The sequence below is a fragment of the Tachypleus tridentatus genome, chromosome 2 (genome assembly GCF_004210375.1).
Source record: "Tachypleus tridentatus isolate NWPU-2018 chromosome 2, ASM421037v1, whole genome shotgun sequence".
In the NCBI taxonomy this organism is placed as follows: domain Eukaryota; kingdom Metazoa; phylum Arthropoda; class Merostomata; order Xiphosura; family Limulidae; genus Tachypleus; species Tachypleus tridentatus.
The window spans coordinates 110682741-110709850 of record NC_134826.1 but is presented as its reverse complement, the minus strand read 5'-3'; the positions used below and the strand labels follow the sequence as shown (position 1 = coordinate 110709850).

Here is a 27110-nt window from a genome sequence, read left to right as displayed (position 1 = left end):
TTTATGTTATAGATTATAACATATATAATTTATCTATAATTATAGATAAAATTACTTAGAATGCCGTGTTTTATAGCATATGGCTGAAAACTATCTTTAAATTAATTCAGATAAATTATGTTTATGTGTTGCTTAAATTATAAAATATTCACTCACGATATTTCCATATAGTTTAAAAGTCCACGTAACGTTTAGTTTTTGTAGCTGTTTTAACGCTTTATCAAACATATTGTCCATTACTTGTTTCAAAACTACTTACTATTTTGGAGTAACCACATATTATTTTCTAATTCAGCAAACATGAGTCTTTATATGAGTAACAATAATTTCTTTACAATATTGTTCATTTGAATTTAGATTTTTCCTACGAATTATGTTATGACAGTTACACGATTATGCAATTGTTTTTTTGGTTCTTGAAACTTGTTAAAATAGACGTTTCCTTGACGGAGAATATCACAGCCGTCAATTTGTTTTAACCTCCAAATCATTAATAGCATTACGTTCTTCAAATGATTGTTTGTTTGTTTTTTGGAATTTCGCACAAAGCTACTCGAGGGCTATCTGTGCTAGACGTCCCTAATTTAGCAGTGTAAGACTAGAGGGAAGGCAGCTAGTCATCACCACCCACCGCCAACTCTTGGGCTACTCTTTTACTACCGAAAAGTGGGATTGATCGAAACATTATAACGCCCCCACGGCTGGGAGGGCGAGCATGTTTGGCGCGACTCGAGCGCGAACCCGCGACCCTCAGATTACGAAGTGCACGCCTTAACGCGCTAGGCTATGCCAGGCCCGTCTTGAAATGAGCTTTTTAAATAAATTTAGGTTTTTTCAACAGGATAGTTTCGTTTTGTTCTCTCTCCCAATATCTCAACGATAAGTTTGAGGATTTATGACCATAAAAAATGAGGTTCAATACTCGGAGGTAGCTCACTGTGTAGTTTTGTATATGTTACTTTGGAGCTACTTTTAACATGTACCAAGAAAACACAATGAGATCCCACTCAAGGTATTTACGTTTCAACAAACGTTAATGTATGATATTACAGCTTCGTCCAATCAATGTCTAAGAAGAACAAATACAAACAACTTTAACTATGAAACAGCTTTTAGTTCTTTTGCACCTGCAGCTTTAGCCGAAGCTAATTAATTTTCAGAATTGGCATATGCTTGCATAATATTTTAGATGAAAAGTCTTAAATTTACTTGTGAATAACGCCATTTTATTTTCATAAATAATCATCTGTACGCCAATCAAAAATTAGCATTAAGTTCCATAACATCAGGAAAATGATTTTTAATGAATGTACAGTTAATGGATCTTGTGTTTGTTTTTGTTGTTGTCGTTGCTGTTGTTCTAACAACTAAGGCCATTTAACAATGGGTTAGATTTGTGTGGATATGTAGAATTGTGCCTAAGAACAAACAAACAAACTGTAGGCTCTAACAAAGAACACAATGAAACGTGACATGCCAATTTTATAACGTATATAAATAAGAATGTAAAACAAAATTGTAAAAAATTCATACTGGTTATCTCGTCTTCTTTTAGTTCAGTCAATCGGGCATACGAACAACTGTGGCTTGAGGAACTGTTCCAACTTGGAAGATCAGCACAGCTAGGGAGACGGAAGTGTCCTCGGGACTTAAAGTAAATCCCTTTCAGCTTATTGTCTTCAATTTGTGCCCACTGGTTATAGCAGAATAATTCACGAAGGGCAATGCAATCTTCCCTAAAAAGAAAAATAATTTAATGAGAATAAGTTACCTCAAACTTTAGAAAACGACTATTTAATTATAACGCTATTGAAATATGTGAATGGGACATATTTCTGGGAACGTTTTCTTTATTGCTAGATTTAAAGACAAAGAGATTAATGATCCCAAAGCTGTTAGCAGCAATAGAGAACGTAACTGCTTGTATTCAACTAGGAACAGAATGAAACGTATTGCTTAAGGTGTTACGATGTGTACCGCTAGTTACGATAATTGTTGGAACGTATCACCGCCACATCCATCTCGCTTATCTAATATTGGGGTAAGTAAAACTACTATATGGAAAATAATAACAATAACACTTATTAACTTCCAATAAGTAAAAATGTTTCTCACACGAAAAACACGTTCTTTTGTGTTAACAAGAAAAAATGCTTAGCTTTGTGGCCAAGACTAATTTTAAAAAGAAAACATTATTTATTCACTTAACCGAACAAGTTGCATGTGATAACATTAATAATTAAAATAACAGTAAAATACAGATAAATGAAGAGAAATGTAAGTACTTCATGGTGAAGATGGGTGAACGTGATATATTTGTAAGTTAATTATTTGATTTATAAGAGTAATATTTATACATCTAGAAGTATAAACAAATAAATAAAGCTTGATGTAATTAAAGACTGGTTGATATTAATGTATATACACACACACACACACACACACACACATATATATATATATATATATATACGTGTTTAAAGTTTCATTTTATGAGCTTTAAAACAATCAAGCTAATTTGTATGTTAAATTTTACGCAAAGCTATTCGAGTGCTTTCTAAACAAGTAGCCCCTAATTCAGCAGTGATAGATTAGCTAGAGGGAAGGCAACCTGTCAATATCACCATCCGTCAACGGTTTGACTAAGCTTCTAGCAGAGATAAGTAGGATTGATCGTCATATTATAACGCACCAATGTTTTTTTTTTTTTTTACATTAGAACTCTTGCATATCCACTTGCACCTCGACGCACGATTTAACTCTTTAAGAAAGATTGATACAACCTTGAGCCACTGTATACAACTCCTGAAATAGGAAAGTTTCAACCACAAGTTATTGTATAGTATTTGAAGTAAGACACATTCAATCTTAACTTATGTATAGTATTTGAAGTAAGACACATACAATCTTAACTTATGTATAGTATTTGAAGTAAGACACATTCAATCTTAACTTATGTATAGTATTTGAAGTAAGACACATACAATCTTAACTTATGTATAGTATTTGAAGTAAGACACATACAATCTTAACTTATGTATAGTATTTGAAGTAAGACACATACAATCTTAACTTATGTATAGTATTTGAAGTAAGACACATACAATCTTAACTTATGTACAGTTTCTGAAGAGAAACACTTCAGCTCAACTTTCAGTCTCTACACAATACCTGAAGTAAGACACATACAATCTTAACTTATGTACAGTTTCTGAAGAGAAACACTTCAGCTCAACTTTCAGTCTCTACACAATACCTGATGTAAGACAGATTCAACCTCGATTTCTGTACTGGTTAATACCTATTAGTAAAAGCTTTAGAAAATTAAAAACATAAAGACCGGGGATTAAAACCATATCAAAGACGAAACAATGAGAAGTTATTAGCTATTCCTACAGTCACTTCTTTCATTGACATGTGTAATAAAATCTACTATTTATTTCAGCGTATAATAGATTAAACATGTTTAATAAGTAGGATTGTAACTTTTTAGTTTTTCTTTACAGGTCCGGCATGGACAGGTGGGTTAAGGCGTTCGACTCGTAATCTGAGGGTCATAGGTTCGAATCCCCATAGCACGAAACATGTTAGCCTCTTTCAGCCGTGGGGGCGTTATAATGGCACGGTCAATCTACTATTCTTTGGTAAAAGAGTAGCCCAATAGATGTCGATGGGTGGTGATAACTAGCTGCCTTCCCTCTAGTCTTACACTGCTAAATTAGGGACGGCTAGCCCTTATGTAGCTTTGCGCGAAATAAAAAAAAACAACAAAGTTTTCTTTACTTGCACAGTGGCTTGCCTGCTGCAAAGTTATTCTTCATTTCACATTGTGGGAAGGCGTAGTAACACAATAATCTTTCAGCAGCACTACGGCAAGGCTCCATCAAAGAAGAAATAAGTTCCTTCCAAAGGCCTTGAGAGATCTGTTCGTTTATGTGGACGGAGAAACCACTAAAATTGTAGAAAATTAAACCAGAATCGTTCAGATGGTCAGCACACACCGCTCCATTGTAAGGAGAACAATAACCTTGTGGGATTTGTGGTTTTACAGGTTCTTTCTGAAGTTCTCCGTCTTCAAGCATTACTTCTTGCTCCGTCTCTACTTCATGTTCATCTTTTTCTAAAGGCTGATGATCACTAGTTTTCTCTTCGGATTCTTTAGAGACAGGAAAACAATTATTTGAATACAAAACGAAACAAATTTGTGTGCTATTTTACACTTGCTGAACAATTAAAATTTAGTAGCAAACGAAAAGCTGGTGCAACGTTTTATAAACCTACTAAACAGTAGTAAAGTTGGACATATCTGAACATCCGTACATACTGAGCACTGTTTTCTGAATACTACTGAGGTACTGACTGACTTCTCAGGATATAGCCATTTCATTGTAATAGTTATTTGGTAAGTTATATTATTGTATTTTGTTCTGAAACATTAAATAGTTTACCTTTTAACTTTCACCAGTTACGTCCGTCCTTAAGAAACCTTCATTCATATCCTATGATTAACCCGTGGATCTGATCGATTTTAACATCATCCACGTGCCATTGGTTGGTGCACATACCAATCAGTTACAAGTTACTTATAAGTGACTTGATTAAGTCAAAAATCTAAAACTGTTTTAAAGTTATTAATGTAATGCTGCTCGTGATATTTGGTTTTTAGACTATTAACTATACTTTCAGTTAGGACTATTGAAGCCACCTATTACGGTAGCTTTAGATTGAAGAGTCACATAGCGAAAGCTCTTTGTAATAAGGAAGTATTTTCAATAAAATTTAAAATAACAGTCTAATACTAATATTATTGAATCAAGTAAATCTGATTTCGTTTCATAATGAAATGCTTAACTTTCTAGCTAAATATTACCTTATTCGTAATACATCAAAAGAAACGTAATTGTTTTCCTTAAATATGAAATATTCAGATAAAACGGGAACATGAAAGCAAATCTGTCTTTCAAAACAACTTACAAGGCTTTTCTCAGAATAACTTTCTTCGTGCTTGTTTCGAGAGAATGAAACAACATTTTGTTTTACTAATTAGACTTACACTCACCTATTGGTTGATGAACGTAGACATAGAAATCCCTCGTGTCTGTTACGATGTCAGCAGAACTTCGGAGCTGGGTAAGAGCCTGACAAGTGTAAGTAGCAGTCTCGACAACAGTGAAAGATAACACGGAATGAAAAAACTCTGTTCTCTTAGAGGGCAACTAAAATAGGAAAATAGAAGCAAGTGGCGCTGCTTGAAAGAAACATCATGCAAAATAATATACATTCAGACAAATATATTAGCCACGCAATTATATGCATGTAAATTCCAAATTTTCAAGCAAATACAAGTTTGGTTCATTTATTCTTAAGTACAAAACTATGCAATGGTCTATGTGTGCTGGGCCAATCACGTGTATTAAATGAAAACTTATTTTTAACATTGAGAGTTAAAACCGACTCGCTGGAGAGGGAGGTTGGGTGGGTGTAGAAATACAAAAATATAGCAAACAAAGAATAACAACATTTAAAAAATTCTGTCGTCAGACAATTGACTACAAATTAAACAGTTAAATCAATGTTCGAAAACATTTTGGGGAATCGAAAAAGTAGACACATAAATTATTTTGTTACTAGTGGATTTTTAACAAAATACAAACGTGATCCTAAAATTTCTGTTTGGCTCCGAAACTATTAAACAAGATTGGTGTCACTTAAGGAAAAAATAACAATTTAACTACCATATACCCATTGTAGAAGTCTTAATAAAACACTTGCAGATATGTCCTTTAAATGTAAGTTACCAAACGAGTAGATTCAATGCAAGATACGATTTTAACATAAGTTTTGATAAGTAAAAAGAGGTATTTGAGAAATAACTCAGTTTATCAATAAAATGCGAAAAGCAAGTACCTACAAACCTAATCATGTTGATTAATGTATAGAAGTGAAAATGTAAACACACAATAACTGTAAATTGTTAATCTCAAGAACGTTGTGACGAGATTATTGCTAAATATAAGTTGTTTGCAAATTAGAAAAAATATTATGATAAAATCATTTCTATTGAAATTACTGTTCAGTCTAATGTTAGCTAATTTGCATAATATAACACCGTTGTAATAGTTACATGAAATATAAACTGTAATTTGTGGCACTCGTGTTCGTACATGCTAAAGTGTCACTTAAAGACTAGATGATGGAACGGAAACTACAATACCAGACGAGTTCAGAGATCATTTTAATAATTATTTACATATACTACTGGTGAAATAATGTTATAATTTAGATTATTACCGATAAGTAATTAAGACAAAACATAGCTTGTATTTAATTGTTAATAACTTATAGGATTTATACGGATGTGCTATTATTTTTTAATTTCAGTAAAGGAATTAATGAGTAACTTTAGGGAACCATGCTAATTATATAAACGAATTAACAATCAATTTAAGTGAGTCATACCACTTAGGTGAGCTACTAACTTAAGAGAGTCACACAAAATACAAGATAGATATGTGAGTTAATGACTAGCTTAGGCGAGTAATTATATTTAGATAAAAAAAAATGAATACCATATTAAACTCTAACGCTAATTAAATAAAATAGTTAACAGATTTAATAACTTAAACAGTCATCCTCGTTAGATATGAGTTAAAGGTCAACTTAAACAAGTCTTGTTAATCATATGAGTTACCAATCAACTTATAGCGAATCATGTTAATTAGATGACTTAATGACCAAACTTAAACAAAACACATTCATTATATGAGTTAAAACTAATTTAAGTAAATCATATTAATTAATTAGCCAAATAACAATCAGCTTAAGCGATCCAATATAAACAGATAAATACGTTAACAATCAACTTATGCGACCTATGCTTGATAAGTAAATTAGCTAGTGACCAATACAAGCAAGTCATGTTAATTATATGAAAGATTTAAAGACCAAATTAAACGAAATACTTTATTCAAATGAGTTAAAGGCTAATTTAGGTGTTAACCGGATTATGCTAGTTAGGTAAACGAGTTAACAACTAACTTAAACGCGTCATGCTAGTAAAATAAAATAGATAAGAACTAACTTTGCATTGACGTATTTGAAATTCCAACACAAACACTAAGAAGACGCATGTTAAGACTCTATGTGTATTACTAAAACATGTCTGTTAATGTTTAGTGAGGATATTTGCATTTTCAAGCGGTTAGGGTGCTCCATTCGCAATCTGTGGGTAGTGGGTTCCAATCCCCGTCATATCAAATGTTTGCCGTAGAGGCGTTATAAGATGATAGTCGATCCTACTATTCGTTGATAAAGGAGTAGCCCAAGAATTATTAGTGGTTGATGAAGACTAGCAGTCTTCCATCTCATTTTACAATGCTAAATTAGGGATGGCTAGTGCAGTTATCCCTCGTGTAAGTTTCCGCGAAATTCACAAGAAACAAAGAAACAGTTCTAACCGTCTAATATCAACATTCAAAGACACCTATAGATGCTGCTGCCCTCTGCTATCAAGAATAGGTGCTAGGTAGATATATAATTTGCTATGTTAATAACTATGACGGTGTAGTATGGATTTGTATTTATGGAAGAGCTACAGAAGTTATTTGCCGCCGTTCCTACTGTTCAACTACTAACCAGATTAAAGGCAGCGATTCAGCAGTAACCATCAATGATAAGTGGCTGAGTGTCACTCTTATAACACATCCACTGCTTAAAGTGTAAGAATATTGTGTGGTGTCGTACGGCTTCGAACACAGCTTATCAGCTCCGACATCCTAAGCTCTACCACAGGACCAACCTCACTCTACGCGTGGTACGATTCATTAAACACTATGCCACATAACTACAACTATTTGAAAGTTACAAATGTTATAACCTCGAAAAAAATCGTAATATTCTGTAACACATTTCATATGAAGTTACGTTTGCAGGAATTGTTTTCAGTATTTCTGTTTCACCGATTCTTAAGCTCTACACATAAAGCGAGTTAACGTATAAGATAAAACTAACTTACAACAAATACTGTTTTGATATTTTTTGTTATTGCTTTTTTCAGATAGCGTTGCATTTCTACTTGACGAATTGCTATTCAAAAAGCTGAATAGCCTGTGAATTAATCAAATATTATATTTGAACATTATGGTTTAGCCTGTAAATTTATTTCTATATTTAAATTTAAAAATGTCAACAATTAACCAGATAACATTAAATTATTTACAACAAGAAGAAATCCTCAATAGTCTCGGCACTTGACATTCTCTTAGGCAGGATTAGAGTCAATTAATCTATAAGACTTTAGACGTGGTAAAATACAACAATCGAAAGGGTTTGACCTTTTGAGTCCAAAACTGTAATTTGATCTCAAATCGATATGCCGTGGCTAAAAATGTAGTTTGAAAAATTAAGCACAAAAAATTTATTGATTATAATATTATTCACGATTCACTTATTTATGCAAGAAAAACTATTCCACACGTTTCTTTACAAATCAGGAAGATAACGTTCAAAATTTTCAGTCAGAGGTCCTTATGAGGAATACAATTGAATAAGGTATACATTTTTGGCGCACAAAAATATAATTAATAAGAATGGGGGGAAGTCTCATCCATCAATTTACTCTAATATTTCCTAAAATAATTTAAAGTGCCGCAGCTACTGAGCTTCCCTCATGTTTCTATTAATAGTGTAATTAGTATGACCTAAAATATAAACCCCTTAGACAAACGTAAATTACAATAATTAATCTGCATTGAATCAGTTATTGAGTACTTTCACTGTTGCAGACATTTTCCTCTACAATTCCAATACCTTTCTAAAAGAACAATTGCTAAGGTGACGCCTTTTGCAAGTCGGTGAAACGTGATTATGTCTAATTATACTTGTAGTAAGAATTTCGAAGCAGGTCGATTATATTTTTAATACTATATTCTTTACCAGTTTATCTAGTCCCTAAGAGATTTAAGTATTATAAGATGTTTATTATAATGACACTATTTCAGCTACACTATATTCATCTAAAAAACCATACCAAGATAATTTTCTCAACTACAATTTATATTAACTTCAAATAGTTCTTTGGGATTCATGTGCGTATGCATTAAAAAAAACGTATTTACTATTGTGAATACGAAGTTACTATGAAGTAACTATGAACGATCACTTCACACTTCACGATAATAAAATTCCCTTTTTTGAAATAAAATTGTTTTTGTCATATTTATGCTTCTAGTATTGAACTAAATGCTCATGGATAGCTAGGAACCAAGAAAGTATGCTTCATTGACAAATGAACTTATGTTGTCATGTTTGGTGGAGACTTAAACCAAATAACTTTAAAGCATGTCTAGCTGATACGTTTACTTTCCAATTCAACGCCATCGGACCTAATTCGCAGATAATCGAACGTAAGAAGACATGATCAATCAAACGTTTCTTTGGCAACAGCTTGTATCTTTATATGCAAACACGGCTCGTTTGGGTTGAGAAAATATTTTACATAGAAGAGCGAACAACGTTTCGACCTTCTTCGGTCATCGTCAGGTTCACAGCTTGTATCGATCGGGTCTCCTTTGTTAAAAAGGTCCAAAACAATTACAGAAGAATCACAACCTTATACACAAAAGATTGGGTAGTAATTACATTCTCAATTTGTATACTTTTAATCAGTGTATTACTTCAATTAGCCAACGAAAGTTTCTCGAGACAAATTTGCATAAGCATATCCTGAAAGACGATAACGGATAGATTAGAATTAAAGTTTCACTAATGAAGCTAAAGTTTACTTGAACTGCCATTTTAGAAGCGTAATGAGACGAGACTGGCTCTATAGAGAGAAATGTAAAGATGTCTTTATCTGATAATGTATTTTACTTTATTAGTCTAAATTGATGCTACTTCCTCGAAAATTATGAATCATTATATCTAATATTCATCAAAAAACGCGTCTTTTGAACAAACTGAATTTGCAAAAATGTACAATTACAATTATGCTATATATTTTAAATTGTAACTAAGATTATTCTTATTTGCAATAACCCCTTTTGCTTTTTTTTCTAAATCTCTAGAATTATGTTCAATTATTTACTATTCAGATTATTAGAAGTACCTGAATACCTGAATAAGCAATAAGCATGCACTCTTAATACTTTTTGTAATATGTGAGGTAAACAATACACACACTACATTATATAAGAAACCATGTAGCAAAACTAAAAAATAGAAAAACTGCTTTAATAGGTGGTTATTACTCTATGCCATTCTACATAATAGAAATAAAACTATAAAAGTTGTATTTTTACGTTTTATACTAATTTTGATATCACAAGTACAACCAAAGATATTTGACATTCAAAAAATCTAACATCATTATTAAGAAAACTACTTAATATGATAATTCACCAAATAATTATGTACGTTTTATGGGCGAAGTTTTCAATAATCAAGACAAGTATAGTTTAAAATTTTGCATTATTTGTTCCCATTAAATAAGAACCTTGCTCATCTGTTCGTTCAAAGTCAAGGACATTTTAATTATATTTTCTTTCGTTTTCCAATGACTGTATTAAAATACCAAAGTCGTTATAACATCATTAACATACTATTATGAAGTACTGTTACTCTTTTTTACGGTTATAAGCTATTTCTGATGTGTTTATCATCTCATCTTTCATCACATTTTTTTCTTTTTTCTTTTTACTTCCCCTTTTCTGGATATCAACTACAATAACTACTAAACTGGAACTATTCTTGCGAAATGACTCTTTAGTTCAGAGCTAAAACAAAAACTCATGATATTTAATGATACACTAATTACTCGTTTCAGACTTGGAAAATTAATAATTCCTTCGCCTTTTTCTAGCGCTGTTTTACAACACACGTTAAATCTTTCCATTATGATGATTTATAAAGATAATTTGTTAACGCTATGTTGCTTTTAATTTGAGATGTCACCATTGCTTCAGAATGATAACACTTTCTCTAACAAATCCTATTTATTTGACGTCATAAATTTATCACTTTCAACATGAGGTCTGGAATTTCTAACATTAAAATTGAAATACTATATAGATACGCATAAACTGTGTATCTCCTCCAAACAAAGCTTCTTTTTATCGAAAGGTTGTGACCAACTAATGGTAGGTTATATGTCTTGCAGCCAAAGAAACAACCTGCAGAACACATTGTTTGTTAGCAGTAAGAGAGAGAGCATTGAGGCCAAAGAATGCTGCAGCATGCTGATTGGCTACCTCACAAAGGGGGTGGGAAAGAGGGGTGATGTCATTAAGGATGATGAGGTGGTAGTTTCAAACGTTTTCAAGCAGCCATGACAAGCGGCCATTATGTATAGTTCAACAGAATGTCAGCAGAGAACGCAAGTAAATTTCGGGACGGCTGATATTAGAGTTCAATACCAGCAGGTGGCCATGATGGAAGAATACCTAACAGTACCACAAAGTAGTGAACGTGATTTTAGGCCGCCATGACTAATACATTTATCAACAATAATATTATGAGTAATTAAATTGTCATTAAAAGAACGCTTAACACTAATTCATTAAACCATTTATAATTCAATCACCCTAAAAAGGATACTTAACATTAATTAATTAGTAAACCCTAAAAAGGGCAGTGAATGCTAAATTCATTAGTTATTTAATTAATAATTAAATCATCCTACCACAAAGTGGTGAACACGTTTCTAGGTGGTCATGGCTCATACAATATATTTCTCATCAAATAGATAATTAATCATAATTAATTCATTAAACCTTTATAATTAATCCTGAAAAGGATGCTTAACACTATTTCATCAATTACTTAAATTTCATTACCATTTATATGTTCTAAAAGGACAATATCTTATTTGAAACTTACTCTTTTAATTATAAATCAAGGCTGTTTCAATGACATGATAAAATATTTAATCTAACATTATCACAAACATACACATTTTTACCACACATACAATGAATGAATATAGGTTCTAATCATCCTAAAAAGGGCAATATCCTACAATATTTAAAAAATTATACTTTTACTAATTTGACTTTATACAATAATTTACATTGTCGATAAAACATTTATTATGTAATAGCACTTTCATTAATTCGACTTTCTCCAACAAAATAATTTACACATATTACTTTATCTCATATTTTTCAAAGGCAGTCATAAACATGACATTACGTTTCCTTATCATTATTCAGTCCTATAAGGACAATACGATAATTAAAACTTTCTCAGTCAAGTTATTACATATTTTCGGTACAAAATCAGTGAATTTCATGTTCTAAGACGGCTATACCTTACTCAGTCTGACACATACAATACATCACCATACGTTTAAATCGCTTTAAAGAGAACAATATCATACAGTAATTAAAACTTATACTTTGCTATTACGCAGCAATCAATAAAACATTTATTATGCAGTAACACTTTTACTAATTTATGACAAAATAGTTTACCCTTGTTTTTTTTATATGTTTCACATATACTTAATTACCATTATTACCGTAAGAGTTTAACAAATATTCTGTCACATTGTTTTCCCAAGTCATCAACGTTTCGATTTAATTACATTAAAATTCATTATCTGTAATATAAATAATAAATGATTCACTTACTGTATTCCTTCATATATAGCCAATTATCACCTCCAAACACACAAAAATTGTGAAAATATGGAATTCACTTCTAATCTGTTCATAACTTCTTTCAGATAATGTTCTATAGGACGTTTAATGTTTCAAAAATCATACTTAACCAATAATCGCTTTTCAGTTTGTTGTACTTAAACTGCGTGTTTTTTAAATGCTCTTATTAATGAGTAAACATTGTTGTTACCTATATAAATTAATTATATAGTCATACAAAGCACTAACTGTGCATTCTCAATATCTGATAGGTTAACGTACAATTATGGAATATTGTACCCGACATATACCAAATAGTCAGACTGTATCGATTCTACTTAAATATGTGACACCTCGTTATTATTTTAATTATCTAACACTTAGAAACATTGTTGCTATACGTTACACGAAGATCGCAAATTACACTGTACAACAAAGTTTTTGCTTCTTGAACACTGGTGGGTGTTCCTTATAAGTTTTTGGCTGCTGATCACGAAAATCACACCCAAATTTGCCCATCACGTACCGTTTCATCAAAATCTTCAGTTTTGCTACAATGGAAAAATAATATCAGGGCAACTGGAATCTGTCAATGCTTACGGACTAATGTTGGACACTGCAACGTGATGCACCGGACATTGAATACAAACGAAAATCAGGAGCAAAACACTTTTAAATATGTTGAACTTAATAGCGTATTAAAAACATAAACGCAATTAAGTACGTTATTGCCGGTAAACTGTTAACTGTCTATTTCTCAGAGTTCCTACGTGATGAAGCAAAACCAAAACTATATTTGTGCATACCCACCAGGTACATGTCACAATCAGCAAAAACTTTTCAGGAAGCAAAACTTTAAAAAAAAAATTGTTGTGCAGTGTTATTGACAATAACCAGTTTTGATCTATCTAACAGCAGCGATAAGTTTATTTTAGGACACTTGTTACATCAGAGATAGGACAAAGGGGAAATTTGCATAAACATTTCCATTAGGATTTAATACAATTATGCAAATAACATACTAATTGTTTAAAACATCTTGGGGAACACCAATTGTCATATTAATTATAGAAAACATACTCTTTCAATTTTATTTCATTTCTCTAGTAATCCATATTTGCAACAACTAGAAATAGCAAATGAATGACTTAATGATGATCACGTGGTCACTCATGTTATGAGCGAACGATGATAGCATCATTATCTTAAAACATCATTAATGGTTAGAAAGAATAGTACTTAGAGAAACACCACATATTAGTCTTTAAACAATTGTTTTACTACAACTTAAAGTAGCATAACTTACCATTTTCTATTGATTATTCATTTTAAACCATACCATACAAATCAATCAAATAAAACTTTGCAGCTATTATTCTTTGTCATTGAAAACCTTTAAGCTGGAATAAAATACAAGGTTCTGTTCGATCAGTAACATTAAGTCAAACTTTAACACTTCTCTATTCTTAGGTGTTCACAACAGTTTAAGGTAAGGTTGCCCTTGAGTCTAATAACTGTTGTACATACTTGTCTATCACACTGAAAAATTACCACAATACCGAAAATTTTGTCGAAAATCACAATCTTAAAAAATCTTTAGTTATAAATCAAGAATTTAGAGAAGGATATGTGAGACGTCGTTTGCTACTACATCTTATAACATTAACAGCAATATAGTTACTATAATCAGTTCGCTAGGCTAAATTACAACTGACAGTTTGTATATTAGTTAAGGCAATAACAATTAACTTACATTAAACATAGAGATTGAACAATGTAATGAAAATACACAACACAGTCAGCAAAAAAAATCACATTGATTGAAAGATATGTATAGGAAACAGTTAAGCAAAAAACAACATCAAAAGGTTTGGTTTGTTTTGAATTTCGCGCAAAGCTACAAGAGGGCTATCTGCGCTAGCCGTCCTTAATATAACAGTGTAAGACTAGAGGGAAGACAACTAGTTATCACCACCCACTGCCCACTCTTGGGCTACTCTTTTACCAACGAATACTGGGATTGACCGTCACATTATAACGCCCCCTCAACTGAAAGGGTGAGCATGTTTGGTGTGTCGGTGATTCCCAACTGTGACCCTCAGATTACAAGTCGAGTGCCTTAACCATCTGGCCATGCCGAGCCTCCAGGGTTGATTTGGTTATAAGGTAAGAATAAACGTTTCGATCTATCAGTTTCATCTGGGCGAAACGTTGGCTGAAATAAAAAGTGTATGTTATTATTATCTGTAAGGTAAACGTCGTTTTTTTCTTCTAATTTATTGTCAAAATGTCTAAATCCCTCAAGTATGCACTACAAAATCTGGGAAACAAAAATTGGGTGCGTGCAAAGCTTTAAGTACTCTTTCTAGAATATCCAGCGTGGAGGTGCAAAAGAAGCATTAGTATATGAAGATTTGAATTAAAACACCGCAAAAATTTACATCATATAAAAATATCTAAAACAATCTTAGCCACAAAAAAAGTATATTTTAATACTGATGCTTCGATAGACAAAGTGACGGACAGTAAACTGTCAGGTAAAAAAAAATAATAGAATAATTAAAACGTTTATAAAACGTCACATTACACACAAAATAAATGTCCGAAATGGTCTTAGCCAAGAAAAAATGTAAATATTAAGTAAATGTTGACATATCTAATCAGATTGATGGACAGGAAGCTTTTAGATAAAAATATTAAAACAAAGCTGAAGAGAGAAATGAAAAAGTAGGAACAGGACACACACTACTGGTCAAAATCTTAAGGCCAATGAACATAAACAAAAAATATGCATTTTGCGTTGCTAGACTCGACCACTTATTTCAGTAGAGCTTCGAAAGATGGACATAAGAAAAGGGAAAATAAAAATAAAAAAAAACTTTTTTTAGCATTTAATAGGAAAAATGTAAAAATTATGAAATTAGCCTAAATACTAGCTGGTCAAAAGTTTAAGACCATACCCAAAAGAAGTCCTAAACAGGGTAGGAAATACCCAACAAGAGGTCTCAGTAGTGAGTTGCACGGCCGTCATTGCGAATAACTGCAAACATTCGCTTTGGCATTGTCGATATAAGCGTTTGCAGAAGGCTGGCTGGAATGTTATTCTAAGTGGTGAAGATGGCTTCACGAAGATCATGCAATGTTTGGAATTGACGTCACATGCTTGAACACAAATGATTAAATTTCGTTACGTGTTTACAGATTAACGCTTCGTTTCAGTATGGTCTTAAACTTTTAAACCAGCTAGTATTTAGGCTAATTTCATAGTGTTCACATATTCCCTATTAAATGCTAAAAAACGGTTTTTAATTTTATTTTCCCTTTTCTAATTTTCTTCTTTCGAAGCTCTACTCAAATAAGTGGTTGAGTCTAACAATGCAAAATACATATTTTTTTATTCATTGGCCTTAAGATTTTGGCCAGCAATGTATTACAGAGATGTGTCAGTGAGCAAAGTCAGAGAAATAGAAAGAAAAACGGATGGTTTTAAAACTAATGATCACAGCTTTTGTTAAATGGCTTATTCGGAAGATATTACGTTTCACCTCTTTTTAGTTGTTTTTGTCAAATGTATAGAAAAAAAAGGAAGCCTTTGTTAAGGCGAAAAATATTTCCGGACATTTTGTAATTTCTCTTTAGTTTTAATTTGATAAATAAAGCGAGCCAGTTGCTTTTGTTTTCTCGACAATGTACACTAATTTATATTACATTTAGTGTGTGAAATGTAATCTATATTAACATGCATTTCTTTACATATTTTATATAAATCACTATACAAAGAAACAAAGACCCTTTCGTTAAAAACAAGATACCTTTCCCCTTATAATAAAAAGGATAAACTTCTATTTGCATACTCCAACTCACACATTGTCTAAATCAAGGTGCTTATTTAGCGATCTCAAATTTATGTAGATGTGTTTGTGTATGAAGCCTGTTTGTAAATAAAAGTGTACCAATAAAAGCAAACGGATATAATGGCAGAGTTTACGAAGAATCGTAAAAAACTCCAGTAGGACAGCTCAAGGCCGGAAGGCTTCTAGGATAATAGGCTACGTTCCCTCCAGTTGACACACGAGAGGAAGTAAGTAAAAAAACAAAAAACAGAAAAAGAGACGATGACATCGATGTCGACACTGCAACCATTGAAAAGACGACTCAATTTTTCTACAGGAGTTATCGTAGAGTACTTGTTAGAATGGATTCGTCTTCCGGTACTTTCATACATTTCAACAGAAGGACTGCTCTTACATGACAGTAATACGTCTGAAACGAAACATGGTACACACATAATAAGCCTTGTGTTTTGTGAAACAGAAATGATTTTATGAAGATGCTTACAGCAAAAAAAAGAAGAAAAGCTAAAATACAGCATTCAGACTAGTGAATGAGCAGGATCTGTGGAGTGTTAGGAAAGCTCTTCTTTCAGTAGTTAATCGAACATATGGAACACTGATGTTTTCAATTTACTTCCTAATTAACTACATAGCACTTTTGAACATTGTACCACATTTGAGTTGTCAATCATAATGGATACTGTTATATGTGTAAATGCTTTTATTTTCCAAAATTCGGATGAAGTAAACTTCAAGCGTATAATTAATCAACTACAAGTGAGGTTGTTTCGACAAATTAGCTATATGCTAGAAAAAAACTGGTTTATATCAATATTATGAATCTATATATAATGTACTGCGAAAAATTGTGGAAATGGCCGTGAAAAGGGGTATTAAAGGTAAATATTATATTAATGTCATCCCTTAATTGTATAAAAAATTCACTATACCAGTGTGCATCTAGTGTTGATAGTTTACGCTGTGAAATACCGCATGACAAACGAGTTTAAATTGGTTTAGACTGGTAAAAGAAATGGGTGTGTGTTTTCTTACAGCAAAGCTACATGGGCTATTTGCTGAGTCCACCGAGGAGTGTCGAACCCCTGATTTTAGCGTTATAATTCTGTAGACTTACCGCTGTACCAGCGGGGGGCCTGGCCAAAAATATTTCGCGTGAAACATTTCGACAGTTTCATGTTTTAGTATAAACTGTATGTAAGGATCTGAAAACAGTATGTGAAATCACTGTTAATGAGAGAAGGGAGCATGATAGAAAACTGAAATTCTTCAACAGTATGTTCTTAAAATGGATAGACACCGTTGAGTACAGATCTTGCTAACAGCTTTGTAGAAAGCGTTACTTCGATAACTTTTAAAAAACACGGCACGGTGTGGTGTAAATGGACGTGTAGCTACTCGAAAACAGTTGCTAGGAAAAGTTACACTAATTAAAAGTTTGAAACTTGCACCTGACCACAGACTGGAATAAGTAAATCTGGAGGCGTATGCTTTTTACAGATAAATTAGAGTTTGGAATCATATCAACTTAATAACATCTACGATGAAGCATGGTCGGGGAATCGGTAGGAGTTTGATTATGCAACTGGACTAAAGGTGTAAGTGATTTACACAAAATGGATGGAACCAGGGTTTTCAGTCGCTACAAGTGCTAGTGCTGGTTTCTAGTATATGTTGAGAATAATATGTGTTGTCGCATTTCCTATCTTCACATCATTTCTCCTTTACTTTTCACAAAATTATAAAAGTTTTAGTGGTAATGTTGAGTTAATGCTTAACTTGATAAGTGAATTTCACAGTGAAAATAGACAATAGCGTGAACTATAGGAAACTATTGCTTTTCACACTCTGGAAGAGAACATGAATGTATCTGTGCAACTGATTTCGTATTAGGTAGGTGCGTGGGTAATTAATCCCCAGCATGCAAGTATGTCAAACTACGCATGTCACGACACTTTGATGAGTTACATTCAAAAGTTAATTAAACTACATAATTATGATTGTATACGAAAACACCTGACATAAACTATGGATAAAAAAACAAATTTTCATATTATATAGGTTTCAAGTTTTAATTATATAAGGCAATATTTTAAAACAGCCTCAAATGCTCCTAGTGTGATAACTTCTATATCTGTTATCAAATCATCTCGTCTTCTAGATTTTTTTTGTCCATTTCCTACTATCCAGGCAATGCCAGGTGGTTAAGGCACTGGATTCGTAATACTAGGGTCGCGGGTTCGAATCCTCCTCGCATCAAACATCTTTAACTTTTCAGCTGTGGGAGCGTTATAAAGTAACAGTCAATCCCACTATTCGTTGGTAAAAGAGTAGCCCAAGAATTGGCGGTGGGTGGTGATGACTAGCTGCTTTCCCTCTAGTCTTAAACTGCTAAATTAGGGACGGCTAGCGCATATAGCCCTCGTGTAGCTTTGTGCGAAATTAAAAAACAACAACAACAAACAACTCCTTAGTAAATTACAAAATGTAACAAACTATTCTTTATAATTTTGTCATCGATATTCTGAAACTATATTTTCATATTTTTTTCAATATTATGGGGATAAAGAGCAATAAATGAATATTGGTAAACCACTCTCCACACTTTCCTCGCACATGCTTTAATTTACAATTTTCTAATAGACAGATTTTTAGGAAGTTTATAACAAATAAAAAGCCTAAATTCCAACTAATTGTTGAATAGTTCAATTTCTAACCGCTCAATTCACATGACTAGAGATGCTCTAATGCCGGAACCGAAAACCTGATACTATTGCAAACCCTGGATTATACCTTGCTTACGGATGAAGAACAGAGCCATCCTCTTTTCAACGAGTGAACTGAGGTGGGCTTGAAAAACAGTTGATGGGCAGCCACTCTACATTTTGTGGCAAACATACTGCAGTACTTAGGAAGAGTAAACACTTTTCACTGGATGCAGGTACTACAGAGGACGCTAAGGTGCATTTTTTAGTAGTTTCAATCCCATAGAGGCCTTGTACCGCCTCTCCTATATCTGAATGTTCAGGTATATTTTCATCCATCAGGACATTCTCTCATGAAAGCGGCTCCTCGGTTGGAGATTTATCTTGTAGCATACAAGATAGTCTCCAGACACACTCTCAGTAAATTTAGTGAAACTGATAGTTTACACACTCATAAAACGCTCACATCAATGACTTGGCTTGTACATTGTCTCGATATATATTCTTGAGGTTATGTAGAGACTGAGAATGTTAAAAAGCAACCTAAGAATTTTGCTGAATCGTGGAGAGTAGTACGTGACATTTGAACAACATATTACAATTGTGCATTGATAAACTGTATAAAAGCATCTAATACTATGTGTAAAACAACGGGAACACGCATATCAGTGTATTAAATAACTTAATCACTCTCTCTTTCTATTTTCTAAGATATTTTGGCCCATCGTTGGGACAGCAGTATAAGGGCACATGCTTACTACAGTAGACTTTCTCCACAGTAAACACAGCATATAATTCAATGTAGTTTTAATCTGAAAAAATAACATACAATTATGTTTGATGTTTTGTACTATTAATAAGTTATCTATCTGGTGACCTTGCTCGTTGTTTTTTACTCCTACATATATCTATCGCTTTGTTACCACTACCATATAAACACGAATACATAAATACATATATCGTTGATTATGTTACATTAGAACTATTTCGAACATGCGAGTTAATAAATCTTATGCCAAAAGATATTGAGTCAAAGCAGTACGACATGTATCAGAATTACATTTTGACAGTGCTTAATGTTTTTAGGTAGTGTGATACCAGTGAAATGACAGTGCTTAATGTTTTTAGGTAGTGTGATACCAGTGAAATGACAGTGCTTAATGTTTTTAGGTAGTGTGATACCAGTGAAATGCATCACTTTTGGGAAATGAATACCACAGCCAATATCGACGCAAAGTAATCACACGTCCATATAACAAAAAACTGTTCAGTTCACTGATTTATGCCTTTTAAAATAGGTATAGATATCGATTATATTTAATAGAACAAGTAAACAAAATAATATGGATAAATTTCAGTTAACAAGACCATGCAGTAAGAGACTAGGAAAAAGTCATATCCCAGCCATGGTAATCAAGATAAGTTGTCTTTAAGAGGTGAGAATCAACACATGCAAAAGTCAGTGGCAAATGTTGTACATATGTCCTATATCACAGTGCGCACCACAATTAAGAATGAACGTCTGTAAACGAGGCCAATAAGGTATGATTTAACCATGTTAATACTTCTAGTCATACATCCTATTCAATGTCTACATACCTCAAGCAAACAGCTAGAGAATTAAACAGGTATTCATGATATTCTATGAAAAATATACCAGTAAAGTTGTTAGACACGTAATTTTATGTTATCTGCAATTAACTACGACAATGACAAGTATTAAATAGTTTAAAAAATTAAGATCTATAACGAACAAATTATTTAATTGTTAAAACATAACTTTTATGGAATAAAACCAATAACTTATATTAAAACCGAGAAGACTGGCAAAGGACAAAATAGTACTCGCTTCGAGACTTTACAATATCAACAAATACAGATTTTAGTACTAGAACTTTAAATTATGAATTTCAAAACTTTTGTACAAGGGAGAATAGGTAACGTCAGTCGAAAGGAAATTAGAAACGTAACGGTTGATCTTGGTTGAATTATTGATTAAACTGTCCCCAGGGTCTACAGAAACATAAACTATTCCATATCGGATCGATCATTCTTACCAAGAAAAATAATTCTTGATATTTTCTCTTTGACATAAAATATTTAGTGATCAATGATTTCCTTATGGCGCCAATCTTATTGCAACATCATCTGTTTCCATGGAAACAATTGACGAGTACCCCAAACCAATAGATTAAACAGTAAATGAACAAATTTTCCTTTATTCTTTCATTAAATAATACACCATATTTCTCTTTGTACTTCTTATATCATAAAACACCATCATGATACATCGATTGATATGTGTTATTGAAATACTTAAGTTTAATATTTTCGTTAACACCGCTTTTTCTCTTCAGAAAAGCAAATTGCGATGATGGAAACTGTCCAAGTCACAGAATATACAGTTTTTCATTTTTTTTCTAAAAATCTATTAAATATACCGCGATCTTCCATTTCGCTAAACGTTCAATGTGTTTCATTTTATTTAAAAGACATAATTTATAATTTATGTTTTCTTTTTTAACACTAATTAAACTATACATTAATTATTAAAATATACGTTTTCTCCTCTACTGAGTAAACAGAAATTTTGTTACAGTATGTGTTTTTTTTTCAATGAAACATATCGATTGGTATATTTTGCTATTTAGATGACGTAATCACAAGTTATTAGTTGCTACTCCCTTCCTTCACATCCCCGTCGCGCTAAACATGTTCGCCCTTTCAGCCGTGGAGGCGTTATAATGTAACGGTCAATCCCACTATTCGTTTGTCGGTAAAACAGTAGCCCAAGAGTTGGCGGTGGATGGTGATGACTAGCTGCCTTCCATCTAGTCTTACACTGCTAAATTACAGACGGCTAGCACAGATAACCCTCGAGTAGCTTTGTGCGAAATTCAAAAACAAACAAAAACAAACAAACTCCCATTTATTTCGGAACACTAGGGTTATTTCATTGGTTGCTATCTTCATCTCGATAGTTAGCAAGATAAAATCAGTGTATTGTTTATTTATTTCTGTTTTTGTCTAATGTTAAAACGTTAGTTTCCAATTCGTGAAAAACATAAATATTCTTATAGAGATTTTCTTACTGAACAAAAAAAATATGAAAGGCAAATTCAATTATGTCGATTTTCTTGTCTGCTAAACAAAGAAGGTAATGTATGTTACTAAAAAAAATAATTAAAAGTAGTTTCTTTTGATAAGGTTTTCCCATCAGTTAATTGATTGGAACATTTCTTTCGGAGTTAAAGATAAAGAAATTTAATTTCCAAAACAGCACTTTTCGTCATTTTTGACTTATAAATAATTTTTTTATATATATAAGAACCTTTGTTGTTCAAGCTAAGTGAAATAAATATTTATTTAATGGGTAAAATATAATACAATATTCCTATGTTAATAAATACTCTTTTTACTGTTTAAACAAATTAAAAGCTTTTTAATTACTTTATTTAAAAATTGTCTCTTTCTCTTATTGGTTAAAAGTTGGTTTAGTATTGATTAGTTTTTAATATTACCCGTTACGTATCATTTGGGCTGTTCGTTTTGTAATTTATTTAAGTCTCTTTAAAAACTGTTTTTTCAACAACGGTCTATTCTTGATAAGCAAAGACACAAAAATTCAACTTACTACATTGTAATTTTTAAGTTGTTGAAATACATCTAATTTCTTTTTTATCAGTCTGCGGACTCACATCGTTAGAAACCGGATTTCGATACCCGTGGTGGGCAGAGCACAGCCCATTATATAAATGAGTGATTAAACCGTCATTTGTTACCTTTCAATCAATAAGTGATATGAAACAAACCTGTCTATCAACTGTTACAATTCAATATATAAGCAACTCCTCAATCATTATGATTTAATTAGTGATTAAAACGGGATATATTAATATTTATCCTATTTTTTCAAATTTTTAAAATAAAATAAATATTTTAATTTTGTTTCTAAATAGTTATAATAAAATAAAACAGTTAAAAACTGTAAATTTCAGTGATCAAAATGACAAACTATTGATACTTACCTTTCAATAAAAGATCGATGAAAGAAACAAGTGCGAACTACGAGATTTACGAGGCAATCACGCAAAACTAGGAACTATAACTGAATAAATAGCTAGATTATGCTTTGCTATTAATTTTGTTGTATCTTTCTCTTAATGGTTAAAGCGTAGCAATTACAATGTTTAAATATATAATATGCTACCACTTTACACCACATTAAAATATTCATTGCGACCTTTCGACGCCTTCAGAAGCTCGTTATGAATAAAACCTTCAAGAAGTTGGTGCAATATTCGTTGAAAGCATCATGGGAAAACTTTTGAGATACTTTCTTGTTCCATGAGGCAGAGTATCTCTGCATATCTTTTGAAGTACTTTGTAAAAATTTACCTTTCAGAAATCCACGACATGCTCTGATGAACCACAAGGTTAAGACTGCTGTGCTTGCTGCTTCTTCAACGGTTAAAATGAAAACATTCCATTAAAATATTGCCCTTTAATTATTAAAAATAGTTGTAAAACATATCGATACCTAAGTTACTTCCACCGGTTAGAAGTGAATTACAAAGTACTGTGTAGACTTTGATCTTTCCTTCATAAAGTTAAAAAGTAACAAGTCATTTTAAAAATTGTAGTCTTTCTCTTAAGCGTTAAAGTACAAAAAAGTTATTTCCGCCTTCGGCAATGTTCAGTCAACAGTTAAAATACAGCATGTTAGCTTATCAATTTGATCTTTTTAGAATGGTTAAAAAAAACAGTTTATCAATTTTGAATTTATTCTACAGAATTAAAATGGAACAAATTAGAATACGTTAGCTCAATACACTATTACACTCAAATTATATATTAACCACTAGAAGTGATCATTTACATGCTTACTTTATACCAACTTACCTGTTTACCATCTTTAAACCAAGACATTTTAGGCGGTGGAGAACCTTGAGCTAAGCAGACTAGTTCTATTTGTGAACCATGCGTCACATTGTAGATAGTTCTTCTTGTTTGTATAAAAGGCCTCACTGTATAAAGAGACATGAGTATATGAGCTCACACACACATACATGTAGTATGAACAAAGAAATTTAAATTAATTACGAACACACTGTATTATTGCATTCAGTATTTACAATAAATCGAATTAGCAAGTGTTATTTTTGTTAGTAACCTATACGATCACCCAATTTTAATTAATTAGTTACTGATTTCTCTTATTATACACTAATTATTAATTCGCTTTATCTTTTGCTGCGGCTGTTAATCTGCGGCCCTCTTCAGGGCAGTCCCAGAAGAGATTATTTCTGTGTTGGTGATGGGCAGGATTCGAATTTGGATTTCGTTGATAGAAAGGCTGACGTGCAATCCATTAATAGTAAAATAAATTGACATAGGGGGAATTTTAAAGTCCCCGAGTGGGACAGCGGTAAGTATACAAAATTACAATCCAGTGTTCAAGTCCCAACGGTGGACACAGCAAATAAACCCATCAGATTTTGCTCCAAAATAAACAAAGTTTTAATGAAGAATAACCAGGATTTCCTGTCTTTTGAGCTAGTTTGACTAAACATGTTATCAATTAGGTAAAATAATTTGTTTCATTTTATTGTGTGTTATTTTATTCTGGTATGGTAGACTGTTACAGATAGGCCGGTATTACGAAGTCTTGTGTGTCTATTTTACTACTGAATTCTAACGTTGTTGTTGTTTTGTTTTGAAATTTTCTAATGTATTGGAGTTCACGTTCACAAAGGACGTTGTAAGTCATGTATCGTGTTAACTGTCAGGGCGAGTTTAGTTCTTTACTTAGTACGCTTTCTTTAGATTCCGTTAGCAGTCGTATACTCAAGTTTATTACTTCTCGTTTAGGCGTATCTATAGTATCTTGCCTCGCAAACTGATAATTGATTTTAATTTCTTTGTGTTTTGTTTTTTTTGGTACTAGAAGCTTGTGATGATATGATCTTTGCGTAGTTGTGCCTATACTGACAGAGTCTATGTTATCTTTCATATTATCTGCATTCTCATATAAGTGGTTAATGTTGTTCTGTATTTTTTTCAGCTTACATGGTGATATTTGATCATTTTTCAAGCATTTTCTTTATTAAATTTATTAAATTAAGTCATTTAAAATTATTTTGTTGTTTTTTTAAATTATAAAGTCAATCCCACTATACGATGGTAAACAGCAGCCCAAACGTTAGCAGTGAGTGCTGTTATCCGGTTGCCTTCCTTGTGATCAGTAGTTCATAATTATAGACAGTGGCACTTAACCTTGATAGCTTTGTCACAAAAACAAATAGAAACCCAATCCTTGATGTCTCACCAATTTTGTTCATTATCCTGCTGACTTAGTTCCCTCTTTGTGACATGCAACTGATTTTAATGTTTTATCCTAAAAGCGTGACAAAAAGATCTCAGAATTATGGTATTTTGTATTGATTAGAAGTATATTTTTTATCTTACCAACATTCCTTCTAGATTTATTTGTTTTTGTTTGATTGAAACAACTCATCATATCTTCAGTCATTCTTCTTCAAATCAAAAAATGCTTAGAACACTGCTTTAATTAGTCTCTAAACTTTCTTGCAACTTTTTTCAAATTATAAGTTCTGCCTTAATTCTTCATCACAGCTTTAAAATAAATCACCTGTATTAGAACAGATTTAACGATTCATTTTAAAACAGACTGCAGTTTCTAAAAAAAAAATATTACAAATGGCGAACTTATAGATACATTGTAAAAAAAATATGATTTTCTAGCTTGTACTTTCTTCCATTAACTGCAACTTGTCAGAAAGAACATGTGTTGATAAAGCCGCTAATATAAGAAAAGTTAGTTTGCATCCATATCCAAAATCTGCACCTGGTAAAACATTCTTCAAAGACGGTTTAAAAGTACCAGGTTTTGGTAAGCAATCCGCTAAAGGAAATGGCATCACATTTTCGCGGCTGTCACACTTCGATAACTGATTACGAGGCCAAGTTTGTTAGTACATGCACACGTAGAGAAAACATCATGACAACAGATCCTGTAATAATAACGGTGAGTAAAACCATCAAGGAGCTTACGGTAAATGCAACTAATTGTTCTGAGCCTACAGAGAAGCGTTACATTGTTGTTGTTTTGAATTATGCACAAAGATATACAGTGAGCTATCTGTGCTCTGCTCACCAGGGGTATCGAAACCCGGTTTTTAACGTTGTAAGTCCGCAGACATACCACTGTGCCACAGGAGGACGAAACATTACGTTTTAACATTAAAATTGTTACTACTATACCAGTTTGAATGTATAGTAGTTCCCAATTTTGTTTTATGTTAAACATACTGATAAAAAAAATAGATAGCAGCACTGTAATAACAAATCATCTTTTCTGACGATATACAAAGTCAATATATCTAAAACATCAAATGGTGAAGACAATGCTAATGTTATCTATCATCTGTGAAATATTAACAATGTTTTAATTTTTAACTTCTATTTCTTCTAGCAGTTTTAGTCAGTGAATGTTTAACTACGATAATACATAATACTAAATACATATTTGAAAACCATCGTAATGAGTCTATTATTTGAGAGCGGGACGTTATACTCGACTTATAAAACCATATTTCCTTTGTTTTAACTTCAGGCAGGACTAACATTTCGACAATAATACGTGTATGTATAAAACATTTATAGATATAGACAGTTGGTAAGGGTACTCGACTCGCATTCTGCGGGTCGCGGGTTCAAATCCCCGTCACAAAAAAACATGCTTGTCCTTTCAGCCATGGGAGCATTATAAGTGATGGTCAATCACAGTATTGGGTGGTAGAAGAGTAATCCAAGAGTTGGCGGTGAGTGGTAATGACTAGTTACCTTCCCTCTAGTCTTTCACTGCTAAATTAGAGACGGCTAGCATAGATAGCACT

General features: G+C 32.4%; 1 protein-coding gene across 2 annotated transcripts in view; it reads right to left on the bottom strand.

Annotated features, from left to right (window-relative positions):
- LOC143244833 (tyrosine-protein kinase transmembrane receptor Ror2-like) overlaps nt 1-27110 on the bottom strand; it is an 80292-nt gene that overhangs the window by 14912 nt on the left and 38270 nt on the right. For both annotated transcript variants that reach the window (XM_076490223.1, XM_076490224.1), the window contains exons 3-6: nt 24094-24218; nt 5060-5216; nt 3784-4156; nt 1534-1736 (exon numbers count right to left, since the gene is read on the bottom strand). In XM_076490223.1, the coding sequence (XP_076346338.1) occupies nt 1534-1736; nt 3784-4156; nt 5060-5216; nt 24094-24218 (858 nt within the window). The remainder of the gene's footprint in view (nt 1-1533; nt 1737-3783; nt 4157-5059; nt 5217-24093; nt 24219-27110) is intronic.